The sequence below is a fragment of the Rhinoderma darwinii genome, chromosome 4, assembly GCF_050947455.1.
Source record: "Rhinoderma darwinii isolate aRhiDar2 chromosome 4, aRhiDar2.hap1, whole genome shotgun sequence".
Lineage (NCBI taxonomy): Eukaryota > Metazoa > Chordata > Amphibia > Anura > Rhinodermatidae > Rhinoderma > Rhinoderma darwinii.
This window is the reverse complement of record NC_134690.1, coordinates 274,182,747-274,200,031: the sequence shown is the minus strand read 5'-3', so window position 1 is coordinate 274,200,031 and position 17,285 is coordinate 274,182,747. Positions and strand designations below refer to the sequence as shown.

The 17,285-nt window shown below is 39.1% G+C and overlaps 1 protein-coding gene across 1 annotated transcript in view; it reads right to left on the bottom strand.

Moving 5' to 3' along the window:
• The window catches only part of LOC142760530 (chitin synthase chs-2-like), a 61,957-nt gene that overhangs the window by 31,759 nt on the left and 12,913 nt on the right, over positions 1–17,285 (bottom strand). Inside the window, exons 3-10 of the mRNA XM_075863726.1 lie at positions 15,375–16,408; positions 13,902–13,918; positions 13,488–13,563; positions 7,352–7,513; positions 5,270–5,450; positions 3,790–3,894; positions 3,403–3,544; positions 1,118–1,318 (exon numbers count right to left, since the gene is read on the bottom strand). Of these exons, the coding sequence (XP_075719841.1) occupies positions 1,118–1,318; positions 3,403–3,544; positions 3,790–3,894; positions 5,270–5,450; positions 7,352–7,513; positions 13,488–13,563; positions 13,902–13,918; positions 15,375–16,408 (1,918 nt within the window). The remainder of the gene's footprint in view (positions 1–1,117; positions 1,319–3,402; positions 3,545–3,789; positions 3,895–5,269; positions 5,451–7,351; positions 7,514–13,487; positions 13,564–13,901; positions 13,919–15,374; positions 16,409–17,285) is intronic.

Here is a 17,285-nt window from a genome sequence, read left to right as displayed (position 1 = left end):
TTCCCTTTTGCAGTTGGTAGGTGCAGGTTGACACTGTTGTATTTCAGGGAGGATCTTTTGAGTCTCAAGCTTGAGGTTGACATCCACTGTTGGTCCAGTAGAAGAACAAGGGAGTTGAGAGTTAGAATGTGCAGCTGTGTCTTGTCATCTGAACTTGTCAAGTCATTCAGCAGCTCCCCCCCCCCCTTCTTTGGAGGTGTCAGGTCAAGTAATGCATGCCCAGATTAGATAAATTTGAAGGTAGATGGTATAGGCTTCACACAGAATAAATGGATGATACACTTCCTAGGCAAGGAGACTACAAATTGAACATAAAATATGCCAATAAAGCAGAACTTAGTGGGATGAACTGGAATAACAGGTGGGTGTGAAACAGCAAGGTCAAATTTGGGTACACTGGTTGGTTGGGGGACAGAGTTGTCAGTACATGGTCAGAATCCCCAGCCCACAAGATAGGGGTTCACAAGTGGCACATTCACAGGGCAGGAGGGGGCTCCACGCTACTGGACCTAGCAATAGCTTTCTACTCCATACTGCGAATTGGCGCTAAATGCGTTTCTGCGATTCACAGTACGGAACAGTGACAGAAATTAAAAGGAAGCAGCGGCTCCTTCAAAACAGCTGATCGATCCTGAGGATAGGCCGTCAAGTTATTCTCACTGGGAAACCCATTTAACATAATAATATGACCATTTTGGTTTTATCTAAGCACTTTATTAAAGAATGGTTCCTGGCTATTGTCAAATAAATATCTTATTTACAGTTAATGTTTTGAACTTGAAATACCTAATTGGATATTTATAAAGGTTATTGCAAAGAATAACCAAATAAATAATTAGCAGTTTGTCCTCTGTAAACCACCAAACCTAGCTAAACTTACAGGGGTTTTGCCTAATCAGTAGAATGGAAGTCCCAATTTCCCGTTTCCTAATCACCTGCACTACCGCCATGAGGAGGAAATTAAATGAAACCGTGGTAAGAACAGAAAGCGCTGCGCTGGAAAACTTCCTTAAATTCCTAAGTTTCGAAACTTATTATTTTTATATCTTGCTATATTCTTCTGCATGTTAGTTTGTACATAACACATCATAGTATTTAGTAAAATAGTAATTGGTACCTTGATCATACTGTATATACTCAATGGCCTCTGTTGCTTTTTTGCTGTATTTTTTCAGTACATTGTCATCCATTAAAGCAGAAGCTCTAAATAAGCTAAAGCATCCAGGACTGCACAGGACACATCCAAACACATGTTCTGAAGATTTTTGTAACCAGTGTCCTACAGCATATTCAAACTTTTGGTACCAAACCATAGGTCCTAAGAAGAGAAATCATTCAAGTTTTACATCATTATTTTACTTTGCATACATCATAATCAATATTTGTGAACAAGAAGCGTTCTGCAAGCAAGAATGTTTTATGAGTACAACTGGCTACATGAAACCTTTGGAGGTTGTGAATTCTGTATAAAGTGTTAGTATTCTTATATATGAAATAAATAATTGCTACGTTTTAGGTTTGTATTGTATTATATATAATTATATATACAGTACTGTTACATATACAATTAATATTGACTGCCAGGATGCCTAAATATGCACATGCCTAATGTTTCATATTGTCCACTATGATAAATTCAGCAAACAAACTTTAATGGTGTCTTACAATTTCCCAAAATATGTCATCTTTAAGTTTGTTCTCTGCAGAAGTGTTTTGCATTTATTCTCACCTAGAAAATCAACAGCTTATATAATTTAACCGTTGCTTCCATTATTCCCTTGTTTTGCTCCTCTCACAGAGCAGAACAATGGAATGTTACAACGCAGGTGTGAACCCAGCCTAAGGCCCCATGCACACGACTGTAAAAACTCCCGTTATTATGGGTCGTAATTACGACCCGTAATAACGGTCTCATAGACTTCTATTGGCCACGGGTACCTTCCCCTTTTTCTTACAGGAAGGTGCCTGTGCCGTTGAAAAAGATAGAACATGTCCTATTTCAGGCCGTAATAACGGCACGGGCAGCCCATAGAAGTCTATGGAGCTCTCGTAATGACGGGTGGCTACATGTGTGCACCCGTCATTAAGGCAGCGTTGCTAGGCGACATCAGTAAATAGTCACTGTCCAGGGTGCTGAAAGAGTTAACTGATCGGCAGTAACTCTTTCAGCACCATGGACAGTGAATTCCAATCAGAATATAGAGCAACCTGTAAAAAAAAAAAAGACGTACATACTTACCGAGAACTTCCTGCTTCCTCCAGTCCGGTCTCCCGGCCGTTGCCTTGGTGACGCGTCCCTCTCGACATCCGGCCCGACACCCCTGGATGACGTTTCAGCCCATGTGACCGCTGCAGCCAATCACAGGCCAATCACATGCTGCAGCGGTCACATGGACTGCCGCGTCATCCAGGGATGTCAGGCTGGATGTCAAGAGAGGGACGCGTCACCAAGGCAACGGCCGGGTAAGTATGAATTTCTTTTACTTTTACCTCGGAAAGGGCTGTCCCTTCTCTCTATCCTGCACTGATAGAGAGAAGGGGCTGCCGATTAGTGCAGTGCAATTTTGCATCGAAAACGTGCCCATAAATACGGGTGGAATACTGGTGACACTGGAACCGTATTTACGGGCACGGGTCCGTAAATACTGGTGCAAAATGGGTCGAATACGTGTGACCAAGGACCCGTATTTACGCCAGTATTTACGGGTGGGAAAAAATACGGTCGTGTGCATGAGGCCTTAGACATACATCATTTTTATTGGCAGATTATCATTACCACTACACTAAACATTTGATGATATTTTTTATGCATGCCAATGGAAAGGTTTAACTTATTCTTATGTATGGGCAACTATGTTGTTTAATGCCAACAGCAGTAGTACAGTTATAAAAGTATTGCAATGTTTTAGTTTCATGATGACTTTGGTAAAATCATTATTATACAAGTCTACTATTTATACTGAAATTGAAGAAGAGAAACTAAGGACCGCACATCCACAATATTAATCAACGAACATGACGTTCTTTGTTAACGTTTTGATCAAATTGTATAAGCCCACTTGCCACTTCACGGTGACCTCCTTTAAGTGGGTCCTTACTCTATTGGTCGCAGCACCGCATGGCGGCGCCCACCACTACAATACCGCACCCACAGAGGAAGCAACCCAGAGGTCCAGAAGCAACCCCGTTGCCAGGCCAAGCCAATCTTGGCTCTGGGCCACGTCCCCCCCACAAGTGCAGCACCACAGCAACAGACACCACCACACGGCATACAACAAGTGAAAAGATGGAATGAACTCACCTTTAGATGTGCCCCCAGTGGCCAACCGAGAGCACAAGAGCAGAAACACTTATGAGGTCATTCCTAAATTAAAATCAGCTGTGTATATTTATTATTTATACCTATTCCCGTTGGGTGAATTCTTCCACAAGCAGCTCCAACACCAGTGTACATTTTGAGACGATCTATTAAAAGCATTAATGATGATGGTTGAAAGTCTGTGTCACCATCTAATGCCAAAATATAGGTGTTTGATTTTGCTTTCTGTGGAGAAAACAACAAATTTTAACTCTGTGTACATTTTACATTGACTGAACATGAATAGATGTTATTTACAAAATTAGAAGTATTATTCCTTATTTCAAAATGACAATAGGTGTGGTACATCTAAAAAAAAATACTGAAATCTTGCGCTCGATATAACCTTGTTGTGTTGTGAAAATGCGCAGTTACAACCAGAATGAATAATGAATGAATAATTTACCCAACTAATTCAGATCTTCTCTTACCAGTAGCTCTTTTTCAATATTTTTCTGTTGACCAGGATTTTGTTCAGACAATAGTGCGTATTTGCGATACATTTTCCATCCTAACAAATAGTACATGTACATTATCTGAAAATATAATATGTAGAAAGAAAATTATACTGAATATATTGTATTTCCATATCACATTTTACTGAATCAATATTTTGAAATAAGCATTTTGCAAATTTTTGGTTTTCTGTTGTGAAAAATCATGCAATGGTTACAAAAATGAAAAATAACGAACATTTAAGGAATTACTTAAAGGGTAACTAAACGTTCATCAAACTATTTCTGGAAATTAATGTAGCGGTGTACGTGCTCAATAGAAAGTCTATGAGCCCGTACTCAGATACATCGGCTTTCCAGAAAAAGCCGAAGAGAAGCGAAGTGGCTCAGCACTCACACGAGCACTTCTGCCTCTTCGTTTTAGTGATTGGTGGGGGTCTCAGTGCTCGGAACCCCACCAATCGAAACTTCTGACATGTCAGAAGTTTGTTGAAGCTTTAATTACCCTTTAACATCTGGTCTTTTCAATGGGCCTCAGTGTTTTGCTTTCCCACTTAAAGGCTACGTACATCTTTGAAATCGTGTTTGTTTTTTTATATAAAAATGTCAATGTGTTTTGTGCAACCTTCTAAATAATTTGTATTAAAAATAATTTTTACTTTTTGAGATACAGCTGCTTTGTATAGTGTATACAGAGCAGCTGTATCTAGCGCTGAGACCTGAATCTGTCAGATCAGCATAACTGAGCTGTTACCTATCACACCTAAGTTCATTACTTTGATGTGATGGGTAACAGTGGGATACGCAGGACCCGCTGTCACTTAACCCGTCAGTCCCACTGACCTGATGGATTCAGGTCTCTGCGCACTATACAGCTGCTCTGTATACAATATACAAAGCAGCTGTAGCTCAAAAAGTAAAGATAATTTTTAATAATAAGCATTTCGAAAGTTGCACAAAACACACTGATAGACATTTATATATATATATATATATATATATATATATATATATATATATTTGTGTATATATATATATATACATACTGTATAATAAAAAATAAATAAATATATATAGTTACATAGTTAGTACGGTTGAAAAATGACGAATGTCCATCAAGTTCAACCAAGGGATGGAAAAAGGGAAGGGAAAAATTTCTACACATAGAAGCTAATATTTTTTCGTTCTAGGAAATTATCTAAGCCTTTTTTAAAGCCATCTACTGTCCCTGCTGTGACCAGCTCCTGCGGTAGACTATTCCATAGATTCACCGTTCTCACAGTAAAGAAGGCTTGTCGCCTCTGCAGGTTGAACCTTTTTTTCTCCAGACGGAGGGAGTGCTCCCTTTTTTTTTGAGGGGGTTTTACGTGGAACAGGAATTGTATAAATGAAAGTCATCATTGATTACATAAAAACAAAAAACGGTCATAGTTTTATATTGTTTTTATTATTTTACCTGTGACCATCTCTTTTTATGACGTATTTTCTTTTTGTCCTTCAGATGAACATAAAGCAAATTTCCACAAGGAAGCTTGTAGCACAGCCTTTCACCGTATGGTGTAGACATAATTGTTTGTGTTCTGCGTTCAGATGTATTGGCATGATGAAACACTTGATTTTTGTTGCGCGTGAAGACACTAAGAATTCAGATTTCAGCATTGAATGTAATCACATGTAAAAGAATAATTTACAAAAAGTTGCAATGCATCCTAATACATGTAAGTTCCACATAGGAAAATTCTGTTCTAGTCAAAATTCTAAAGTGTTCTAATGATTTACAGCTTGTAAAAACTGTACATCTATACCAGTATATATATATAGACAATTGGTTCATGTAAAAGCTAGGTTTTCCTTCACCCAGGGCAAAGATTTAGTTTGGCTCTCTTAAATCTGAAGCCCTAGGGTATGTTCCCACATTGTGGTGGCCGCATGTAGATGAATCTATGCCCGTTTGCTGTGTTTAATGGCAGTAATACAAATAGTTTTACTGCCAAAATAGTGCAGTCATTGTCAACAGCATGTGGGCGCGGTATCGTCCGCATGTGGCTACCGTAACGTGGGAATGTACCCTAAATCCGTATGTTGCCCCTTCCCTCCCACCAACCAATGTAATGTGACTATTGTTTTTCTTTTTGCATAATTTTTATATAGAGGGGGTTTAATAATTTTATAACTTGCTTAGCCTTTCTTGCCTAGTCAAACAAAAGTTTCTATGCAGGCCGGGGCCAGCCAGGCAGGATCTCCACAGTCCAACAGATGAAAGAAGTGCCAGTAGGCAGCCTTAGGTGAATGTCGCAAACTGTGATATCACATTATCACGTCTCAGAAATCGTCAGGGCACACCCAACGCAGAGTCTACAGCACTGATGGACGGGGTGGTATAGGACTCATCTTCAGGAGTGCTGGAGGGCGGAGTCAGGTTCTGGTTGTTTTATTTATTGGACCTCTTCTCTTTTAAGTTCTCTTGCCACCAGTGACCAGTCTCCAACTCAGTTTTAGCTCCTGCGGCAGCCGCTTGGCACACTAACATTGCTAATTTGGAAGTGTGCCAACCGCGCCAGCACACCTACAAATCAGGGATTTGTAAGTGCTGAACGAATGCATCGCTTAGTTGTTTAATTTATCTGACACTGGACCTTTTATCTAGAGCAAGTGAGAACACTAAGTTGAAGAAAACAGCTGATTGCTGTAGCAGCCGCCTCGACACACTTGCAAGTCGCAAGATTTACTGGTGTGCTGGCCCGTCTCACACATATACAAATCGGTGATTTATAAGTGCTCCGGCTGGCTGCCGCAACCAGCTGTTTTCTTCAGCCTAGTAACCTGCCCCGCCTGCCCCCTATCTACGCCCCTGATGTGAACACAAAATACATGCTGCTTCAGAATTAAGTAAAATATATACAAGCACAAGGGATGGGCAATTTAAGGCAAAACTTCCTGTCCTGGTAGTAGGGAGTGATGTGATGTGAATTACCACAGTCCACATACAAATGTAATAACTAAGGATAACAAATGAGAAAACTTACTAAATTATAAATACTTTAGGTTACAGGTCGGTTAATTCCAATTTTTATAATCCTCAAAACAGCACTGTCTGTTCTGTGCTTAGGAGTGTATTGTAGCTATAGGGGGACAGAGAAAGCAGTTGTACCCATGCATTGGTTCCTGAGGGGGCCTAGAGGCTCATCTGCCACATAAGAAGACATCAGTATTATAAATGGCACATGATAGTTAGGTGGGGGGGGTCGTGTTACGGATTTTGCATTGGGGCCCAGGAGCTTCAAGTTAGGTCTCTGCCTGGGCTATGGCTTTGTTTGGCATGACATTATGTAATTCCTAATTAATGATGCTTAGAAATGTGCATCTGTTAATAAAAAAATAGATATGAATTATGCTGAAAATTAAGTGCATTCTATTACATAAAAAAATATGGCATATTATTCTGATTCACATCACTGATTGAATTGGATTTGGAATTAATTTTCATTGTTTAGGTTTTTTCAAACATATCAATAAAAAAAGTAGTGTCTTTTCCTACCTGTAGACCTCCTCAATTACAGTAACCAGGAATTGAACATAGCTGTTGGTAATTCTTTTTCTTTTACTGTCATGAGAATTATCGACAAAAGCATCATCAAAGTAAATATGTGTCTCGAAACTGAAGGTGTCATTACTCATCATAGACTTATATTTATCAAGCCTGGTAGAGAAAAAATATTATTTTATCCTTCGTTAAATCAAATTACAAACATTATATTCAAATAAATTACTCTCGTGGTCTTATGAACCAATATTGTCTTTTTAATGTGTTGTTTTTTTTTTCAAACGATAGTAAGGTTTTTATAAACATTTTACAAACTGGGTAAAACAATATGAGCAATGCAGCAGTTACTGTATAGTACCTATTTTACTGAAATGTACAATACATTAAAGGCAGAATAGAAAATAACATAACAATATTATATAACTTCTCTTTGCCAACATGGCCCACTGTTATGAGTGTTAGCAATCTGGTGGGTATTAAGTTCATAGCTTATAAAAGGTAAAAGTTATTGTACATACTGGGGGATTGGGGTGGGATATTAAAGGGAGTGTTCAAGGTATATCTAACCTTCATGGTATTCAGTAGAGTCAACCTGGTCAAGTTCTTTTAGTGGCCAAACCTGCATCTAACTTATAATAATAGTTTGGTGTCAATTGAGAGGAGTCAGGTAAACAGACAGGGATAACTCTATTTTTAGATGATTATTATACTAGTTGAAGTTCTATTTTAATTATACTTGGGTTTACTATTGGGAGGGACCTAAGGGACAAGACATATTATGCCTACAGGCTCCAGAAATGTAAGCCCGGTACTGCCCACCATGTGGAATCGTATTTGATACATAGTTCAGAAGTATTTTCCATAAACAGCTGTGTTCTCTGAATTTTACTTATCTCTAAACTAGTCTGCTAGTGACAATGACACTAAGGCCTCATGCACACGACAGTAGCCATGTTCACGGCCGTGCTTTTCGGGACTTCCGGCAGCGGAGTGTCAGCCGCGAGCCGCCCGCAAATCTCGGGCTGTGCACATGGCCGCGGCCATTATTTTCAATGAGCCCGGACCGCAGAACACGGCCGTAATAAGGCTTGCCCGTTCTTTCTGCGGTCCGGGTTCCGGGGCCATGCACGGACCGTGGAAACCACAGTCGTGTGCATGGCCCCATAGGATTGAATGGGGCCGCAATTCTCCTGTGTATTTTTGGGGGCATTGCGGCCGCAAAAGCACTTTCGTGTGCATGGGGCCTTAGGATTTCCAAACTTGAGGCTTTATTTCAATTAGGATCTACGGGTGCACTTATATATATTTCAAGCTGGACCGTTTTGGATTAAGGTCAGGATCGCTTTGCACCAACCTATACAATTACGAAGTGCTGCTTTTTTCTTCTACCTCTGTGTATATATATATATATATATATATATATATATATATATATATATATATACAGTTAGGTCCAGAATTATTTGGTCAGTGACACAATCTTCATGATTTGGGCTCTGCATGCTACCACGTTGGATTTGAAATGAAACAACGGACAAACAATTGATGTGTAGACTTTCAGGTTTAATTCAAGGGGTTGAACAAAAATATCCCGTGAAACGTTTAGAAATTGCAACCATTTATCTACACAGCCTTCTCATTTCAGGGGCTCAAAAGTAATTGGACAAATTAACATTAACATAAATAAAATGTTTTTTTTAATACTTTGTGGAGAATCCTTTGCAGGCAATGACTGCCTGAAGTCTGGAACCCATGGACATCACCAAACGCTGGGTTTCCTTTGTGATGCTTTGCCAGGCCTTTACTGCAGCGGTCTTCAGTTGTTGCTTGTTTGTGGATCTTTCTGCCTTTAGCAAGTAAAATGCATGCTCGATCAGGTTGAAGTCTGGTGATTGACTTGGCCATTGCAGTATATTCCACTTCTTTGCCTTAAAAAACTCCTGGGTTGCTTTTGCAGTATGTTTTGGGTCATTGTCCATCTGTACTGTGAAGTGACGTCCAATCAACCTTGCCTCATTTGGTTGACTCTGAGCAGAAAGTATATTCCTGAACACTTCAGAATTCATCCGGCTGCTCCTGTCCTCAGTCACATCATCAATAAACACTAGTGACCCAGTGCCTTTGGCAGCCATGCATGCCCATGCCATCACACTGCCTCCAGCATGTTTTACAGAGGATGTGGTGTGCTTTGGATCATGAGCCGTTCCAAGCCCTCTCCATACTTTCTTCCCCTCATTATTCTGGTACAGGTTGATCTTACTTTCATCTGTCCAAAGAATGCTGTTCCAGAACTGGGCTGGCTTCTTTACATGTTTTTTTGGCAAAGTCCATTCTGGCCTTTCTATTTTTGAGGCTGATTAATGGTTTGCACCTTGTGGTGAACCCTCTGTATTTGCTCTCATGAAGTCTTCTCTTTATGTTAGACTTCGATACTGATACACCTACTTCCAGGAGAGTGTTCTTCACTTGGGTATATTTTGTGAAAGGGTTTTTCTTCACCATGGAAAGGATTCTGGGATCATCCACCACTGTTGTCTTCTGTGAACGTCCAGGCTTTTTGGAGTTCACGAGATCACCAGTACGCTCTTTTTTTTTTCAAGAATGTACCAAACTGTTGATTTGACCACTCCTAATCAACTCCAGACCTTTCACCTGCTTAATTGATGATAGCTTAACGAGGGAATAGCCCATGCAGCCCTTTAAATAGCTTTTGAGATAATTGTCCAATTACCTTTGATCCCTTGGAAAAGAGACAGCTACATATTAAAGAGCTGTAATTCCTAAACCTTTCCTCAAATTAGGATGTGAATACCCTCAAATTAAAGCTGAGAGTCTGCACTTTAAGCCCATATTGATTACATAACTGTATATTCAATATGTTTTGGTAAACAGCTAAAATGCCAAAACTTGTGTCACTGTCCAAATTCATTCTGGGCCCAACTATATATATATATATATATATATATATATATATATATATATATATATATATATATATATACATATATATATATATATATATGTATATATATATATATATGTATATATATATATATATATATATATATATATATAGAGGTCAGTTCGTCCCTATTAGCCTAAAACACCCAATATCTACGTACACTGTTCAGCCATAACATTTAAACCACCTGCTTAATATTGTGTAAGTCCCCATCGTGCCGCAAAAACAGCTCTGACCCGTCGAGGCATGGACTCCACAAAACCTCGGAAGGTGTCCTTAACTGGCACCAAGGCGATAGCAGCAGATACAAGTCCTCTAAGCTGGGGCCTTTTTTGCATTGTGGCAGGGTGCATTATCGCTCTGAAAGACGCCACTGCCATTAGCGAATATTGTTGCCATGAAGAAGTATATTTGATCTACAACAATGTTTAGGTACAGTAGGTGGTCAAAGTAACATCCACATGAATGCCGGGATTCCCAAGGTTTCCCAGCAGAATTTTGCCCAGAGAATCACAATGCCTCCCCGGCATGCCTTTTTCCCATAAGGAATCCTGGTGCCCTCTCTTCCTAAGACAAGTGGTGCAAATGCACCTGGCGATTCACATGATGTAAAAGAAAAGATGACTTATCAGACGAGACCCCTGCTTCCATTGCACCATGGTACAGTTCTGATGCTTACGTGCCCATTGTAAGGGCTTTTAGTGGGGACAGAGGTCAACGTGGGCACTCTAACTAGTTTGCGACTACGCAGTCCCAAACTCTGCTGTGATGCACTGTGTGCTCTGACAACTTACTATCATAGTTACGTTTTTAGCAATTTGTGCTACAGTAGCTATTCTTTGGGATTGGACCAGCTGGGCTAGCCTTGGCTTCCTACGCCCATCAATTAGCCTTGGGCACTCATGGCCCTGTTGCCGTTTGTCCTTCTTTGGACCACTTTTGGTAGATACTAACTATTACATACATACCTGCTGTTTTGGAGATGCTTTGACCCAGTCATCTAGCCACCGTCAAAATACCCTTGTCAAAATTGATCAGAACCTTATGCTTGTCCATTTTTCCTACTTCCGATACATTAACTTAAATAGCTGATTGTTCACTTGCTGCCTAATATATCCCACCCCTTGACGAATGCGATTTTCATGAGATAATCAATGTTATTCAATTTACCCTTGCCATCTTCCCATAATGCATCCTGGTGCCATCTCTTCCCCAGGAAAGCAACACACACATCTTGCCGTCCACATGATGTAAAAAACCAATGAATTCAATGTTTACGCAAATTCAATTGAGATGCTGCGGTATAAAATTCTGCACCGCAGGTCAATTTCTCAGTGTTTTTTCGGCTCAGTATTTACGCAGCATGTGGATGAGTTTTGTTTTATCTCATCCACTATGCTGCTACTGCATTTGCTGTGGATTTTCCGCAACGAGTTACGTTGCGAAAAATCTGCAGTATTTACGCACGTGTGAATTGACACTTTCACTGTTAGTGACTGGAAGAAATGATTCACTGAGAACAGCAACTATGCCTTTTATACAATGACAAAACTTTCAGAATGGCTGGTAATTCCAGACATTGTTCTGATGAAAAATGTACTTTGATTAAAAAGTTGACTAAAGTGGGAAAAACATATAGAGAAGAGAATTAAATTATAGGCAGCTCAGCTAAAATGATCTCAAATGCCTTGAAGTGGCAACCAAAATCTGAAAGACATAGAAGGAAGCGGTGAACTACTGTACGAATGGTTTAAAAATCAGCCAAAGAAGATCTGAAGTTATCAGTGAGTACTGCTACAATCAGAAAATGATCAAGTGAAGCCAAGTTACCAGCAAGAACTCCCCGCAAAGTCCCGTTGTTGAAAAAAAATATGCTGTAACACATTGACTGGCCCAAAGAGAAATGGCTCAACATTTTGGGGTCTGATTAAAGCAAAATAGTTATTTTTGAGTCTAGTGGCCGCAGACCATATGTCAGATGAGCAATGAATTCAAGCCACAGTACACTGTGAAGACTGTAAAGCATAGTGCTGCAAAAATCATGATATGGGGATGTTTCTCATACTATGGTGTTGTGCCTATTTATCGCATACAAGGGATCATAGATCAGTTTGAATATATCAAAATACTTGAGGAGATCATGTTGCCCTATGCCAAAGAAGAAATGCCCTTGAAATGGGTGTTTCAACACGACATTGACTCAAAACACACCAGTAGGCGAACAACATCTTGGTTACAGACAAACAGGATTGAGGTAATGGAGTGGCCAGCCCAATCCCCTGACCTCAATCCCATAGAGAACTTGTGGAGTGACATAAAAAATGTGGTTTATGAGGCAAAACCCAAAAATGCAGAAGAACTGTGGAATGTCATCCAATCTTCCTGCACTGGATACCTGTTCAGAGGTGCCAGAAGTTGGTCGACTCCATACAACACAGATGTCAAGCAGTTCTCAGAAACAATGATTATGCCACCAAATATTAGTTCAGTAAAGTGAAATCTGAAACGTTTTTTTCAGTTTATCCATTACTTTTTTGAGTTTTTAAAGAAAAATGCTGACACTGCCACTTTTTGAACAGTCTAATATTCCTTTTTCTAGACTTTCTGTAAAGGATTAACACAAACTGGATACATTTATCGCTTTGATTTGGAGTTGAATGTGTAGTATTTCCAGTGCATTTGCATTTAGGCAAATAAAAGTTATAATGATTTTGCGCTTTATTTGCTTTTTTAAAGTCACTGCTATTTTTTTTAACACTACTTTACATATGTGAATGTTTTTGTGTCAGATTAAATTTTCTGAAGAGTTAATGGGGTTATCCAGCCAATAAAAATTCATGGCCTATCCTCATCCAGCCATAAATAGCTAATGGGCCGGGGTCTGACACACGGGACCCCAGCCGATCAGCTGTTTAGAAGGGTTGTTATCTTCTTGCTGCGTTCTTCTTGCTCACTGTGAATCTTTGACACACTTTTAGCGGCGCTTCACAGGTACTGCAGTCTTTCCTCCCATTGAAGCCCATAGGATAGGCCATCAATTTTTATTTATTGGAAAACCCCTTTAATTGCTCATTGTAATTCTAGACTTGGTTATTTGTTTGTCTATTTATGCATTTATTGTATTACTGAATAAATATATATTTTATAAAATAATCTGAAATGTAGTACCTGAATATTGAAGTGAGAATTTTCAGCATTTCATCATATGTCTCATGCCACATTGTGGCACATAAATAGACCATTACTTTGTCTTTTAAACTGAAGGAAAAAAATATTAACAAAAAATGTAGAACAGTACAAATAATATATACAGTATATTTTCTTTCATCTCTATATGGGATCATTAATAAGAATCATAAAGAAACATACTGCACACAAACAAATGTGAACATTACTTTCAGGTCTGAAACCTTGAAGAATTATACTGAAGAATCTCAGCAATGACACATTACAATTTTACTTTAATGTGTAAAATTTTTAATCATTAAAGGAGTTGTCCAGTTTCAGCAAATGAATGTTATTTTTCTTTTACATTTAAAAGTTATACAATTTTCCTTTATAATTTCTGTATTAATTCCTCACGGTTTTCAAGATCTCTGCTTGTTGTTATTCAGTAGAAACATTTATTTTTCTGTCCACGGTCATGTGATGGACACACAGGTGTTGGGATCGTTAGAGACCACAGCTCTGATACACATACTGTACTGTAACAAAACGTGCACCTGTGTGTTAATCACATGACCAGGACAGAATTTGATCTACTGGAAGTAAACAATAAAGTTTCCTACTGAATTACAACAAGCAGAGATCTTGAAAACTATGAGGTAAAAATGCAGAAAGTGTAATCGAAAATTCTATTACTTTTAATTATTAAAAAAAAAAAAACAACATTAACTTGCGGAAACCGGACAACCCCATTAAGCTATAATCAACCAATGTGCCAATTTCTATGTGCACCTTGTTATTGGACAAATATATAATAAACCTACAGCACGTACTGTGCTCAGTACATCTTAAAGGGGTTATGTGGGGACTGAAAAGTATGAGCAGTCTACTCACTACAGTATGTGAGTATACTCACTAATTTACATTCTGGTACCCCATCGCGCTGATTAAGAGATTTTAATAGATTTTTACAGCACTGGCGGAGGACCGAAAGTCTAGTGGCACAGTCTTCTTTCATGACAACATGACTCGTTGTCATATGACTGGCCCCGCTGTACTCTATGTGATCGCTGTACTACCTCTACTGCTTTTACATAAAGTACAGTGGAGACGGTCAGATGACAATGAGTCATGTCGTCATGAAGGAAGACTGTGCCACTAGACTTCCGGCCCCCCCAGCATTATAGAAATCTATGAAAATCTCAGAATCAGCACGATGGGGGACCGGAATGTATATTAGCAGTGTACTCACATACCGCAGTACACTGCTAATACTTTTTGGTCCCCACATAACCCCTTTAATTATTACTGTCTGAGAGCCTAAGTGCCCTGCAGGGGATCTGTCTAAGTTTAAGTTGCCTGTAGGTCAAGCATTGCCTCTTTATAGGAAAAAGGCCATCAAAGTTGGAACACAAATTCACAGAAATAAATAAAAGCCCTAATCATAACCTGTATGGCAGCACATGTCCTCCCTATTATAGACCATTAGGCGCTGCATGTCCCAACATATAGTGACTCTGTGAGGCACAGAATTCTTCAGAAGCAACACATCTAGTGGAGGGTAACTCTGTAATATCGCATTTGATATTGCATGCCACAATTATTTTACTGTATGAATCTATGAAACTAACCTCCATGAACCTCTGTATAGCATTGGAGACACTTAGAGGTTCAGTATAGGATGAGGTAGTAGTCTATGCGACCTGTTTGATGGATTCATACAACACAAATTTATAATACAGCAGTGTACATAAGGCCTTATGGTACGCCATTACTAATAATCGAAACAGTGGATATCGGAAAAAAAATATTTTCAAGTACTATATTTTCAAGACATAACTCTACAAAAGTAGTATGTGATGTTATATAGCCATGATTTAATTGTCTTACTTGTTGTTATCATCATCATCGGGACTTTTAGTTTTCTTTAACTTTGTTCTTATGTTGAGAAGCATGGACTGGTCAATAAAAGGAGCTTCATACAGGCGTCGGACAAACAACTGGGTTGTTCTTTCAATCCTTTGAACCTTTAGTCTGTAAACTGGTAAATTAGCGCAAATAGATCCCGCATACCATAATATGCCAGATGCTATGACATATTTCAAAGTGTCAATCTTCATAATGATTTGACATGTATGATGAGCTACTTCTAAGAGCAGACTTTCAACCATTGTGTTGTTATCAACCAATAAATCATTATAACAAAAATAGGAGACATTAAATGTTTGAATTTCAGTCTTTGTTTGCATTTCTGTGTATTTAAAATAATAAAAGGAAATATTGAATATGATCACCGCTAGCTCCGACAAGGTTAAAGGGATGTAGAAACCCAATTTAACATTGCGCATTTTACATGCAACAACTCCAAACCAATGACAGAGAGCCGAGCTAACAGCTTGGATTCCGAAGAGGCTTAAGATGAATCTTTGTTCATTGGAACTTGCAGATTTTATTGTAGCCCAGACTTCTTCTCCTTCTGTCCAAATATAAATAATTACAACAATCCAGGTGACCACAATTCTTACAATGCTGCCGTAGAAATACAGGACATTTCTCTCATCCTGATCTGGTTTAATCTCACAATGTGCATCTTTTTGTGGTAGAAAATTTTCAAACCAATTGCAAGAAACTAAAAGTGTTCCAAGTATGGCAATTATGAAAAACAAAATCTTTTCGTTAGATTTGTCCTCAACAATAAACATGACCAAAGAAACTATATGGCCACTTATACATAGAATGGCAGAAATGATTGCGATGGCCAACTTCCATTTTTTTTTTCTGAGGCGGATAAATATTTGAATAATTGATGGAACCAAGTGCACACTGCTTAGGATTGTGATGTTGGTAAACATATTGAAATGAGGCATAGCCACTATTATTAGTATTGAGGATCCAGACGCCACCAACACATCAACAGCACAAACCTGTTAAAATAAATTAAAATGGTTAAATGATATACTTTTAGTATATCTTCAGTATTCAGAAAATATTAATTCCAAAACTCATTTTAAATTGCACAATAGGTGTCCTTTAAAGGGTTTTTACCATAATCATTATTTATCACCTATCCACAGGATAGATGATAATTATCTGATCGGTGGCGGTCCGACCACTGGGACCCCTACCGATCCCAAGAACGGGTTTACCTTGCCGTTCCTGGGAGTCCCAGAGGAATAGAGCGGTGGTCGAGCATACCATTGTGATCTACCGGACCATTCCTATGGGGCTCCCAGGAACGGCAAGGTAAGTCTGTTCTCATGATCAGTGGGGGTCCCAGCGGTCTGACCCCCACGATCAGATATATATATATATATATATATATAACCTATCCTGTAGATATATGATAAATATTGTTTATGGAAAAACCCTTTTAATATATACTCGAGTAATCCCTTTTGTACATTTTTCTCAGTTATTTTTTATTCAACCACAAGGCAAAAAAATACTAATTTTAAAGGAACACTCCAGGTAAAATGTATACATTTATGATCAGTACAGGGCCTGAAGGGTCGGTGCCAGGGGGCACATCTGCCATCAGGTGAGTTGAATCTCTTGCCTCAGGCAGCACCACCTAGTGGGAAGGAGAGGGGATATTTACAAAATTTGAAGTGACTAACCAGCCCAGGACATGCTGCTTCTCAAGAGCACTGAGGGTGGCACATCCTGAGCTGGTTCTTTCTTTATGATGGTAGAGGAGGAACCAGCCGGGCAGGCAGAGATGTGAGCGGCACCAGACGGCACTTACAAGAGTTAAATAAAGAACATCCGGGACTCGTTCTTTAGTTAGATCTGAAGCACCAC